The 13,011-nt window shown below is 39.6% G+C and overlaps 1 protein-coding gene across 1 annotated transcript; it reads left to right on the top strand.

The window, feature by feature from the left end:
• Positions 1–8,238: 8,238 nt before the first annotated feature.
• On the top strand, positions 8,239–9,550 carry LOC130494843 (uncharacterized). The gene is made up of 2 exons (XM_056985654.1): positions 8,239–8,554; positions 9,273–9,550. Exons 1-2 carry the CDS (start codon positions 8,239–8,241, stop codon positions 9,548–9,550), a joined length of 594 nt encoding a protein of 197 aa, XP_056841634.1.
• The last annotated feature ends 3,461 nt before the right edge of the window (positions 9,551–13,011 follow it).

A 13,011-nucleotide genomic window follows, 5' to 3' on the forward strand; every position in this document is an offset into this window, starting at 1 on the left:
ATATATATATATAGAAGTAATACCTATGTTATATGGAAACGGAAGCGGAAACGCCAGTGTTATTAAAACCGGACCGGCAAGCGAACCGGATTTTTTTTGGGTCATGAGTCAATGTGGTTCGACCAGGTTCGATCCGGTTCGATCCGGGTTTGATTAGACTAAACTAAATTTAATGATATTTTGAATATGTATATTTTTTACAAAGACAAAGATCATATCAAATAAAATATTTCAATAACCATAATGTTTAGAAATTTTAAAAAGTAACAAACTAAAAATTTAATAAAAGTAATAGAACAATATAATAGTCCAAATCTCAAATCAGTAGAAAAAAAACATATTTAAATTTTGTTCTTCGGGTTTTTGTCACTCCAAATCTTCATCACCTTTACAAAAATTATAGACACATTAGTTAAAAATTTATACTCTGAAATAAAATTAAAAATTATACCATGAATGAGTTCTTCAAATCTAAGTTTTCAATTCTTAAAATCTTCGAAACAAATTTTAATTGTTTTATTAATAAATTTTTGGGTTTAATACAAGAACCAGGCTTTAGCCGGTTCGTTGGGTCACTGGTTCACGGGTTTTTAACGGTTCGATAGGGTTTTTAACCGGTTAGACTATAGTTGGGTTTTGGCATTAATCCAACCCGCATTTGTGTCTGGTTCGTGGTTGAACCTGGTCCGACCGCCGGTTCGGTCCGGGTTTAATAACACTGGAAAACGCGGAAGCGGAAACGCGGAAGCGGAATCGTGTGGAAGCGTAGAAGCGCATCTTCTTATAAAATTAGGAAGTGGAAACGTATCGGAAGCGTATATTTTTATATATATATATAAATTACAAATATGACTAACAATTATATGATTCAAATTAAAATAAAAGAAAATATTCATTTATAATAATTTTACATGATTTCATGTTAAAACTGTGAAACTATGCATAAACTAAGTTTATAAAATATTATTATACTAATTATTTTCTAATAAACCCTCAATGCATAAAAACAATATATAGTATTAGTTTTAATTTTTGTATATTTATATTCTCTTTTCACTATTATATAAAACAATGTTTCTTCTATTTTTATTTATTTATGATATTGTATTTAAAAAAAACGGAAACGTGATTCCAAAATGAAATCGTAAGCTTCCAACATATTTTTAAAAATGTATTTTTGGAAGCGCATTGGAAGCGAGATTCCGAAAGCTTCCACAAGCTTCCGATTCCGGTTCCGAAGCGGGAAACGGACGTCCGACAAAGCTTCCATGCAACCTAGAGTACTACTACATGTAAAAGTATATTTCGTAGAATTTTGGGGAATACTTTCGAAATGAACAAGAAAGGAAAGATAAGTTATTATCGGAAGACAGTAGCAAAGTGATGCAAATTCTGATAATATAAGCTTTGCTCTTTGTTACCTCATCAATTCCAGATATGTTGGACACGCACATGTGTATACTTACACACGCATACATATATGCATACAAACACTTGCACGTCCAAATAAAGGAAGAAGGGACAATCCGCACACCGCACTTATACACTTGAGCTCAACCTCCAACACATATATTGATACAAAGTGTCCAGACACCATGAAACTCTGTCGGAAACCTATTCGCAAAAGATACTTTTAATTGTATAAAAATAATATGGTTTATACGTGACTAACACCATAGAGTTTTGTATGTGTGGGTGTATGTAAAATGACATACCAAAAGCTAGACATATATTAATTTTCTTTTTATTATTTAAGGAACACATTTATTAATTAACCTCGTTCTCATATATGATTAACAAAATTATCATTGTTTGTGTGTTATCATGAGAGTTCTCCTTACACATTTATTTTTAAAAGACTTCTATTGCTTAGATAAATTACATGTAATGCCATTGAACATTAAAACTAGATAGTGATTATAGTATATGTTTGTCACACTAAAGACTAAACGTTTGATATCTAGTGTTTTTGTCAATCAAACTGATAGCTATTTGATTCTATACATTGGTATTTAATAATTTACCAGCCTAAACTCAAATAACTATATCTCTATTCACCTAAACGGCGGTTCATGATGTATTCAAAATTTATTGTCATGAACCAAAGTCAAATAGAACGGCATTTTATTATAAATAACATTGTTCTTTTTTTAAACGAATATTTTTTCATTACTTTCAAAAATTATTATTTCTATTTTGTAACCTCAAACAATTTAGGATCCACAATATGTATCTACAATGCCAAGTGAAGAAAATGATATGGTATTGTTTGCATTACAAAATACAGCTAAGAAAGTTTGTTACAAATCGTTTGCAGTTTTTTATAAAACGCAAGAGAAAAACCTAACTATATCATGAGTTTTGTATGAATATTCATGAGCATTATAACATTATAAACCCCAACTATAACATGAGATTTATCAGATTTTTATAAAGTGCAAGAGAAGAACCAAACTACCCTAGTGCTTTTTAATTTAGAAGTGGCATATTCATATAAATATAGCTACATTTCTCGGATGTTCACGAAAATAATGTTATCAAAACCTCGACTTGTTAAAACACATATATTATTTGTCTAAAGATATATAATTCAAGTAAATATAATAGACATATATATAAAATCTTATTATATATGAAAAAAAATTATATAATTCAAGTAAATAAGTAGGGAATCAACCCGTGAATTTAAATTAATGGGGGATTTGATGGCGTCTATTAACATAAAATCCAATAATATTCTTTTTTATATTTATTTGATTCTTTTTGATAATTTTATGTTTGACCATAATTTATAAAAATTAATTTAGTCTATGTAATATATTTGATTGACTCAATTATTGTGGCATAAACCCTATTTGTTATTACAGTACCAATCATATTAGTAATTTATGCAATAGCCAAAAATAGAAAAACTGATATGCACATGTTAATCAAATCACATTCTGGTTTTAGTTAATATAGGAAAGTTACTACTAATATAATAAAATTATCATTACCAATTAAAAACTATGCACGAATTTATAGAGATTTTTTGCCATTAATCTCGTAATGTAATAATTATGGTGGCCTAAACCCTATTAATTATTACTAAATATAACATATTAAATTTTCATCTACCATATCACAATGTACACATTTCAAAAACGCAAAGACAATGAGTGCTATGAACTTCATCTCTGGTTTGAAGCCATAGAAGTCTATATTGAAGATTAAGATGAAAGTCATAAGACTTTGTTAAATAATTGTGTTTAGTTTGGTAAGCTGATATACTTTGTTATTACTATTTAAAAGATTGCAAACGAAAGTTTCAATTGAAGACACTTTTCACAGTAGTTGTGGTTTTATCTGTTTTTTATTTGTTTCTTTATAATTTATTACTTTCGTATTTTATTATTATATTGTTTGTGTTTCGTTTTATCTTATATTCATAATTTATAATATAAAAACAATAATTTTATTGCGTATGTTTTGTTTTATCTAAAATTCATAAATAATTTTATATAAATCTTTGCTTACACTTATAGATTTACTTCCACAAAATATACTACACCTAATCAATTATACAAGTGTTTAAAAAATCGAAGCTTACCTTATATAAACATGCACAATTTCGTTCAATATTTCATATATGACATATAATATTTGCGACTATAACTTTTAACTTTTTAATATCTATATATTTTAGTCTATTCATCCTGTACAGCCAAAAAAAAGAATTAGATGTGGCAAAAAGAAAGAAAAGAAAGAGTTAATGGTAAGGTAGACATAGCAGTACCAAAAAGCGATGAACTGGTCTGGAATATATATAACTAACAAGATTGGTACAAAGGAAGACATGACATGTTACTATTTTTAGATACAAATTTAAGAATCAATATGCAGAATCATATAAAACAGGTAATTAGTTAACTAAAATGAGAAATCAAATATTTAGAAGAAATTTTAAGCAAAAAAAAAAATTAGAAGAAATGGGAAATCAAATTCGGGTAATATGATAATTCTTTTTCTAGAAATCTATTTATACAAACTAGAAGATAATCCTCGCATTGTGAAGTGTGGGTGCCTCATCTAAGCAGCTTAATAATTGCAACAGATTGGCGCATGGATAGAATGGTCCAATTGTATGTTGAAGAGTGAAGCAAGTTCACGTGCCTAACGTCGCGAACTCTTTGAATATTTGCATGAAAACATGTTCTTAAGCTCTTTCTTCATTTGATTCTGACTCTTCTTTGTCCTCGCCCACTAACTTGTCATTTCTTAACTTTTCCTATGTGATTTCCTTGGTCCAGTGATTTGACTAAAGATTCATTAATGCTTCTACACCAGGAAATATTAAGTATCAAACAAATCTTAAAAATCTAAATTCTTTTTAAAAAATTCCAAAAAATCTTAAAAATTCAAGAAAATTCTGAAAATTAAAATTAAAATTGAAATTATAAATATTTAAAAAAACTTAATTGAAATTATAAATATTTAAAAAAACTTATTTGTAATTTCAATTTTAATTTTACTTTTCAGAATTTTCTTGAATTTTTAAGATTTTTTGGAATTTTTTTAAAAAAATTTAGATTTTTAAGATTTGTTTGATACTTAATAAAAGAAAACATGTTATGAATATTCTTAAAAGTGATAGTAGTCTAGTGACAAAAAACTTCGTCATTTGGCCATGAGCTCTCAGGTTCGATCCACGCGAACAACATATTTTTGATAATAAAAACGACGTAGTTTTACTTAACGATCTTTGCAAACGTCGTTTAATCATTCTGTAACGGTGTGTTTAATTTGGCGAGTCAGCGATAACTTACTGATTAAAGTTTAAAATCAAATATAGTTCGGTATTTTTTTGGCCAGCCAATATGTTCGTATTTATTATGGTAATTTGTGGAAAGTTCATGATTTTTTTTGGCCGAATTCCCGTTCCATGTGTTTCTATTCACTTTTAGAATGGTATTCAGTACATGAATTATCGATAATTGAGGTACTGAAAAGCATTCAGAATGAACAGTACTTCCATCTTTTTTGACAATCTTATCAATCTAATTTGCAACATGAGTTTGATATACAAATTGAGCCACGTATATATAAATATGGTCGATAATTACAAAATAATCGTAACAATAATGACAAACAGACAAAATAAAAACGAACACTAAACAGTGATATATAGTAACAGACAGGTAGCTTTTCTGTTTATAACTTTAGCTTTAATAATTAGCTTCAATTGGTTGTATTAGCCCTGCAAGCTGTCCGTTTCATTTCTTGTTCACGACACAATACATATTATATTTTTCTTGTCTTCCAAAATAACTTATTCAAACTGATTATATCTCTAAATTATGCAATTATATGATAGGTGTACATGGTATCATATATATACATATATATATATATATATATATATATATATCTTATTGCATAACAGTCAGATATATATACATTAGTTACTTAGAAGCATGTGTATGTATGTGTTAAGATTTTTTTTTTTTTTTTTTTTAAATATATTTATATTATTTATCTACCCGAAAACCGGGAATTAAAGCATCGAGTACAAACGTGATTTGAACAAAATGGTCTAATGTTAAACGTTTCGTCCCTAGCTTCGCTCAACCACCTCTAAACCGGCGCATTCCGCTAGTTAGATCCATCAACATCAGACTGTCAATCCCCGTTCTCGACCAGTGATGGTAAGCATTCGAGGGTGGCGTTCACCTCATTTCTGAAGTTGCCGGTTCATCTTATGCCATCACCAACGTAGCTAGTTCATGACGATCTCCTCACATTCGGAATCTCTACTTCCAATTAAGTGCGGAGATGGATAAACATAACCTGAAAGCTTCATACCTGAAACCGCCAGATTGATCGCCATGGCGAGTTCATCCATCGAGAACAAAAGCCGGTTGAGCTGTGACCACTCTGTCTTGTGGAAGGGTACCTGCAAAAGAAGGAGGACATCCTACCGAAGCTTGAAAAGCCAAACTCCAGTATCGGGATAGACGCCAATCCAGCACGCCGCCACGGACAATGAGTTACGTTCCGTAGACTCTCGGACCATAACAAACGCCCACGCACTCCATCTCTTAGAACAAGAGGAAGGTTCTTAAAGCTTTAACATGTAGCCAAACGGTGGCTAACGAGACTACTAACAATCGAGAACAAAACCCAAAGACTTCTCCTGTCATGTCCCCGATCCTAGATAGGATCGGCCGGATGGACCATGGTGCGAGGGGATGCACCAAATCAGGTCTAATGACCTAAGACAAGGCGTATCATGGTCCGGGGAGTGGGTTAAGGGTATCAGAATGCTGGAACTTAACCAAGGCAAGGAAGGTTCAAGCTTAAGGAAGCTTGACAAGGGTTTAGACAGCTGGCCGAAGTGTGAAACAAGCTCAGGCAGCTAGGATGAAGTGTGAGGGAGCTCACAGTAGCTCACAAGAGTTCTGGTCAGCTCCAGTAGCTGGAGTGTTAGCTCACTCAGCTGGTGACACTGGTGGTCAGCTCATCTCAGCTTGGAGGAGTGTTATGAGTTGACATGGTGTGACCGGACCATGGGCGGTTATGGTCCGGTGAGATGGTGGTGCGGTCCGGATGGGACCAGGTGGTTTGGTGATGAAGTCATGCACTTGGCAATGTGCCAGAGGATGAAGATCGATGTATGGGAGCAGTTGAGAGGCAGTTGAGGGACGGTTGGGCCAAAGAGATGCGGTGATACCCACATGTGCCCATTCGGCCATTCACCCGCGCCCATTCGCCCAAAAACGGTTGTCAAAGCCTTTCTCTATAAATAGGGACCTTGGGCATCGATATTTGTCATCAGACAAAGAGGGGAAACTCTGCCAAAATTGCCAGAGAATCCAGAAGAGAAAAAGAGACCGACGGTTGCTTGTTTGGCCGTGTGAGTGTGCGGTGGTGATTGTCATTAACCGGCGACCAAGGAAGAGTTGTGGGAAGGAACCGTGTGAAGATGGATACAAGAGGAACCGAGAAGGCTAGTGGGAAGGATCAGAACCCATCGTCGGCCACTCCTAAGGTTAGTGATGCTAACCACTTACCATCGCCATGATCCGTGTGTCCGGATGGATGGTCCGCATGGACCAAGTGATGTTGGTTGCATCCGTTCTCCCCTTTCTCTCATCCTATCTCTTTTATTATATATACTAATGTTGTCCGTGGGTTTAAACTCATGGTCGGACCCTCAAGGCATGGATAGGACTACTCTCTCCATGGCCTTGGTTGGGCATGTAAGGTTGGATCTTCTACTTCCGGTTGAGGTTTGGGGATTCTGACTTCATATATCTCTTAATTGGGATTTTTCATGAATTATCATGATGAAAGGATAATTTTATATCACTGATTTAGAGGTGGTAAGTTATGGCCATGGGGGCGGGTCTAGGGTGAGATCGGTATGATCCGGACCTGTTCTGTGGATTCTGACTTGACCATTCTCTTGGTTGTGAATTATCATGATTTATCATGGTGTTTGCATAATTTTTAGAGACCTATCCGAGTGGGTCAAGGTTTGGGACAGAAACTAGTTCTAAGGGACTTAACCATGCATTGCTAGACTTGTTGCTAGGATATCGGTTTGATTGTGTATTTGATGGGATTTATATGATTGCAGGATCTGGTCAGGATCGTGGGAAAGCCAAGGAGCTGTGAAGACTCAAGCCAAGGATGGATGTGTGATGTGTGTTTAGATAGTATGGAACTTATGATAGCCTATTGTGCAAACTGATTGATATTACTACATTGTATGGATCACATGGTTTATATTAATAAAATGAATGTTTTATCTTAGCTTCCGCATTGCTTATGAATTGCATATGAACCTCAGATCACTTGAAAATGAATTAGAAATGTTTGGACATAAACCGGCCAATTGCACTTAGATCATCAGGTTAAGGCCGCGGATCAGTTAGGTCTTAGGATCCAGGTTCGGGTCTTACAAGTTGGTATCAGAGCATGCTTGATTCTAGGACTTGGGGGTTATGGTTTGATCATCACACATCCGGCTGGAGTCTCACAGTATAGGGCTTGATTTATTTTTGTCTTAGGAACTGTTTTGGTTGGATCATTGGTTAAGTGATACTAACATTGATCTTGTGTGTTGTTTTTGATGCTCCTAAGGGTGGTAAGAGTCGGAGCAAGTCCAAGAGGGCTAAGGATGGAGCTGGAGCATCTGGCCAAGGTGGCGCGGATGGAACCAATCCAAGTGTGGTGCTGCCCAATCCAAGCCTTGGCATGGACAGTACAACTGGATTGCCTCTGGCTCGGATCAATCCGACTGAGGTTCATGGAGGTCTAGTGGAACAGCAGCAAAAGGCGGCTGAGGAAACTAGGCAGCAGCTGGAGCAAGCTGAACTAGCTAGACAGCTGCAAGAGCAAGCTGAGGAAGCTGCAAGGCAGCTACAAGATGACATGGAGGCTGAGGGAGAGTCCTCACATGCTGGTGATCAGGGCGGCCGAGGCATTGGTGCAGCCAATGGTGGAGCTAACCAAGGAAACCAGCTGATGGAACCTACCATGAAAGAGGTGCTTGATGCAATCAGGCTCATGGGTAGTCAGATGCTGGCTATGACCCAAGTGATCACTCCATTGGTGAATTCATCCGTGGGGCAAGCTCCACAAGTTCAGGTGGTGGTACCAGGAGCTGCTGGACAAGTTGCACCAGTTGATGAGGTGATTGAACTTGATCCGCCAGCTAGAAGATCTGGTAAGGTGGATTACCTGAAGGTGCTAGAGCACATATCTCGCCTAGGGACAAAGCATTTTGCTGGAAGTGCTGACCCTATGGAGGCGGATGAATGGAGGGACAGGCTGGCCCGGAACTTCAAGTCCACAAGGTGCCCTGAGGAGTACCAGAGAGACATAGCAGTGCACTTCCTGGAGGGAGATGCACACAATTGGTGGCTGTCTGTGGACAAGCGCACCAATGGTTCTATTGAGAAGTTCTCTGACTTTGAGGTTGAGTTCAACCACAAGTACTTCCCAGCTGAAGCATGGGATCGTTTGGAGGCCAAGTTCTTGGATTTGACCCAGGGGCGTAGGTCAGTCAGGGAGTATGAAGAGGAGTTCAACCGGCTCAGGAAGTATGTGGGTAAGGAGTTGGAGGATGAGAAGGTTCAGGTCCGCAGGTTCATAAGAGGCCTTAGGGTCGAACTCCGGACCTACTGCTCAGTCCGTACCTTCCGTACTGTCTCTGAGTTGGTGGAAAGCATGGCAATGCTGGAGAGCTATGGGAGCTTGCACAAGGTGTGGCAAGATGGACCACTCAGTCCGGGACTGTCCTGGACCAGATCAGAGTCGTGGTCAAGCGGCTGGTGGTGACTCTAGGACTTGTTTCCAGTGTGGGAAGGCCGGACACTTCCGAAAGGACTGTCCTAAGCTTCAGGCTGGATCAGGCAGGATGAAGTCTGAGGTGAGCAAGCCGGAACCAAGCCGTGGCCAGACATCTGCACCAAGGGTCTATGAGTTGTCTAAGGACACTGATGAGGCCAAGCCTTTCATGGAGATCACTGGTAATGATCTGATCATATTCTTTTTAAATTTTTAGAAATGCATGGTATGGAACCTAGAATGGATTAGATGCTTAGATTGGGTTTCCTGTAGGGACCCTAAGTATTGGTGGTGTGGAAACACATGTACTTTTCGACACTGGAGCTACACATAGTTTTGTGAGTCCATGGTTGGTCGGAAAGGGATTGTTCCAGATTGGGACAGGGGATGATCCTGGCCTGGTGAGTGCGGCTGGAGGCCAATTGATGCCCTCATTAGGACGAGTGAAGGATATCCCAGTGGTGATCCAGGACATGGTAATGCCTGTGGATCTTGTTGTGGTCCAACTCAAGAATCATGAGGTGATCTTGGGTATGGACTGGCTTGGAAAGAATCGGGCCACCTTAGACTGTCACCGGAGGAGGGTGCTGTTTGAGAGTGGGTGTGGACCCCCGATCAGGTTCCAAGGTATTCGTCCAACCTCTGGATGCTTAGTGGTATCAGCAGTCCAAGCGGAAAGGATGCTTGAGCGGGGTTGTGAGGCTTATATAGCCACAATCACCACTAAGGAGGTTGTTGGGGGTGGTAACCCGGACGGGATTCCGCTGGTCAGTGAGTTTGAGGATGTGTTTAGGTCCCATAGGGCATCCCCCTGATAGGTCGGACCCATTCATAATAGAACTGGAACCAGGGACGGCCCCAATGTCAAAAAGTCCCTACCGCATGGCTCCTGCTGAGATGGCCGAGCTAAAGAAACAACTAGAGGAGTTGTTGGATAAGGGTTTCATACGCCCTAGTGTGTCGCCTTGGGGAGCACCAGTCCTCTTTGTGAAGAAGAAGGATGGTAGCTTTAGGCTGTGTATTGACTATCGAGGGCTGAATAGGGTTACTGTCAAGAACAAGTACCCATTGCCTCGGATAGATGAGCGGTTGGATCAGCTTAAGGGAGCAAAGTGGTTCTCCAAGATTGACTTGGCTTCAGGGTATCATCAGATCCCAATTGAACCAAGTGATATAAAGAAGACTGCATTCAGAACCAGGTATGGCCACTATGAGTTTGTGGTTATGCCATTTGGTCTGACCAATGCACCAGCAGCATTCATGAAGATGATGAATGGTACCTTCCGAGATTTCTTGGATGAATTTGTAATCATCTTTATAGATGACATACTTGTATACTCCAAGAGCAAGGAGGATCATGAGAGGCATCTCCGGGCTGTGCTGGGAAGGTTGAGAGAGCAGCAGCTCTTTGCTAAGTTAAGCAAGTGTAGCTTCTGGCAGAAGAGCATTGGCTTCCTTGGACACATTGTGTCAAGTGAAGGTGTGTCAGTTGACCCGGAGAAGGTAGTGGCCATAAAGGCATGGCCTCAGCCTAAGAACGCCACTGAAGTCAGGAGCTTCTTAGGGCTGGCCGGCTACTACAGGAAGTTTGTGAAGGGCTTTGCTAGCTTGGCACAGCCTATGACTCAGTTGACAGGAAAGGATGTTAAGTTTGTATGGTCTGAGGAGTGTGAGAAAAGTTTCTCTGCGCTTAAGGACATGCTTACTAGTGCACCAGTCCTTGTCCTGCCTGAGGAGGACCAACCATATGTGGTGTACACAGACGCCTCCATCACTGGACTAGGATGTGTACTGACCCAACATGGGAAGGTCATTGCATACGCCTCAAGGCAATTGAGGAAGCATGAGGGTAATTACCCCACTCATGATCTGGAGATGGCAGCTGTGGTGTTTGCCCTGAAGATTTGGAGATCATACCTTTATGGTGCTAAGGTTCAGATACTTACAGACCACAAGAGTCTGAAGTATATCTTCACTCAGCCTGAGTTGAACTTAAGGCAAAGGAGGTGGATGGAGTTTGTGGCAGATTATGATCTGGACATAACTTACTATCCAGGGAAGGCCAACTTGGTGGCTGATGCTTTGAGCCGGAGAAGGGCTGAGGTTTCAGCTGAAAAAGAGGCTGATATATTGGAAGGGATGGTCCGGTCACTTAACCTCAACACACTGGCTAGTGCTGATGAGCCATTGGGGTTGGAGGCAGTGGATCAGGCCGATCTCCTTACCAGGATTTGTATAGCTCAGAAGCTGGATGAGAACCTTCAAAAGGTTGCTCTCAATGACAAGACTGAGTACCAAACCACAAGCAATGGTACCATCTTGGTTAATGGAAGGATAAGTGTTCCTAACAATAAGGAACTCAAAGAAGAGATTATGAGGCAAGCTCATAGATCTAAGTTCTCAGTACATCCTGGACTGAACAAGATGTACAGAGATTTGAAGAGGTATTACCATTGGGTGCGCATGAAGACTGATGTGGCCGAGTGGGTGGCAAAGTGTCCCATTTGCCAATTGGTCAAGGCGGAGCACCAAGTGCCCAGTGGACTACTCCAAAGTTTACCCATTCCGGAATGGAAGTGGGATCACATTACCATGGATTTTGTGACTGGTTTCCCTACGACCAGAAACAAGAAGGATGCTGTTTGGGTGGTGGTCGATAGGCTAACCAAGTCGGCTCACTTCCTGGCAATCAAGAAGGGGGATGGTGTGGATGAGATTGTGCATATTTACATCAATGAGATAGTGAGATTTCATGGTGTACCTGCAAGCATTGTGTCGGATAGAGATCCGAGGTTCACATCCTACTTTTGGCAAGCTTTCCAAAAGGCCTTAGGCACAAGAGTGCACATGAGTACAGCTTATCATCCTCAGACTGATGGTCAGTCAGAGAGGACAATCCAGACGTTGGAGGACATGCTAAGGGCCTGTGTTTTGGACTGGGGAGAGACCTGGGAGAAGCACTTGCCTTTGGTGGAGTTTGCTTACAACAATAGCTTCCATACAAGCATTGGTATGTCACCATATGAGGCCTTGTATGGGCGGCCATGCAGGACACCATTATGCTGGACCCAAGTGGGGGAGCGCAGCATGATTGGTCCTGAGATTGTGGAGGAGACCACAGAGAAGATCAAGTTTGTCAAAGAGAAGATGAAGGAGGCTCAGGATAGACAAAAGAGCTATGCGGACAAGAGGAGGAAGCATCTTGAGTTTGAGGTTGGTGACCTAGTGTATCTCAAGATGATTACCTTCAGAGGCAGGACCAGGGATTCTGGAAGAAGGAAACTGGATCCTAGGTACTTGGGTCCATTCAGGATCACAGAGAGAGTGGGCGCAGTGGCATACAAGTTGGATTTGCCATCAGCAATGGATGCATATCACAATGTGTTCCATGTGTCCCAACTAAGGAAGTGTCTATCCGAGCAGGATGTGGTGTTGCCTGAGATTCCCAAAGATCTTGGTAAGAACCTAACTTTAGAGACAAGGCCGGTTCGAATCATAGATAGGGCAGAGAAGACAACAAGGAAGAAGACAGTACCTATGATCAAGGTAGTGTGGGAGAGTAATGGCAAGGACATTATCACTTGGGAGACCGAGGCAAGAATGAAGGCTGAGTATCCTTAGTGGTATGATCAGTATGTTAGTGAAGATGCACTTGGTCTGGATTCGAGGACGAATCCC

Source organism: Raphanus sativus, chromosome 5, assembly GCF_000801105.2.
Source record: "Raphanus sativus cultivar WK10039 chromosome 5, ASM80110v3, whole genome shotgun sequence".
NCBI lineage: Eukaryota > Viridiplantae > Streptophyta > Magnoliopsida > Brassicales > Brassicaceae > Raphanus > Raphanus sativus.

Excerpts from the sequence above, each read along its gene's own strand:
- LOC130494843 (XM_056985654.1), top strand. The coding sequence starts at position 8,239 with ATGGACAGTACAACTGGATTGCCTCTGGCTCGGATCAATCCGACTGAG. Across the intron at positions 8,555-9,272 it reads TGATGCAATCAGGCTCATGG|TCCGGGACTGTCCTGGACCA; the intron begins GTAGTCAGATGC and ends TGGACCACTCAG.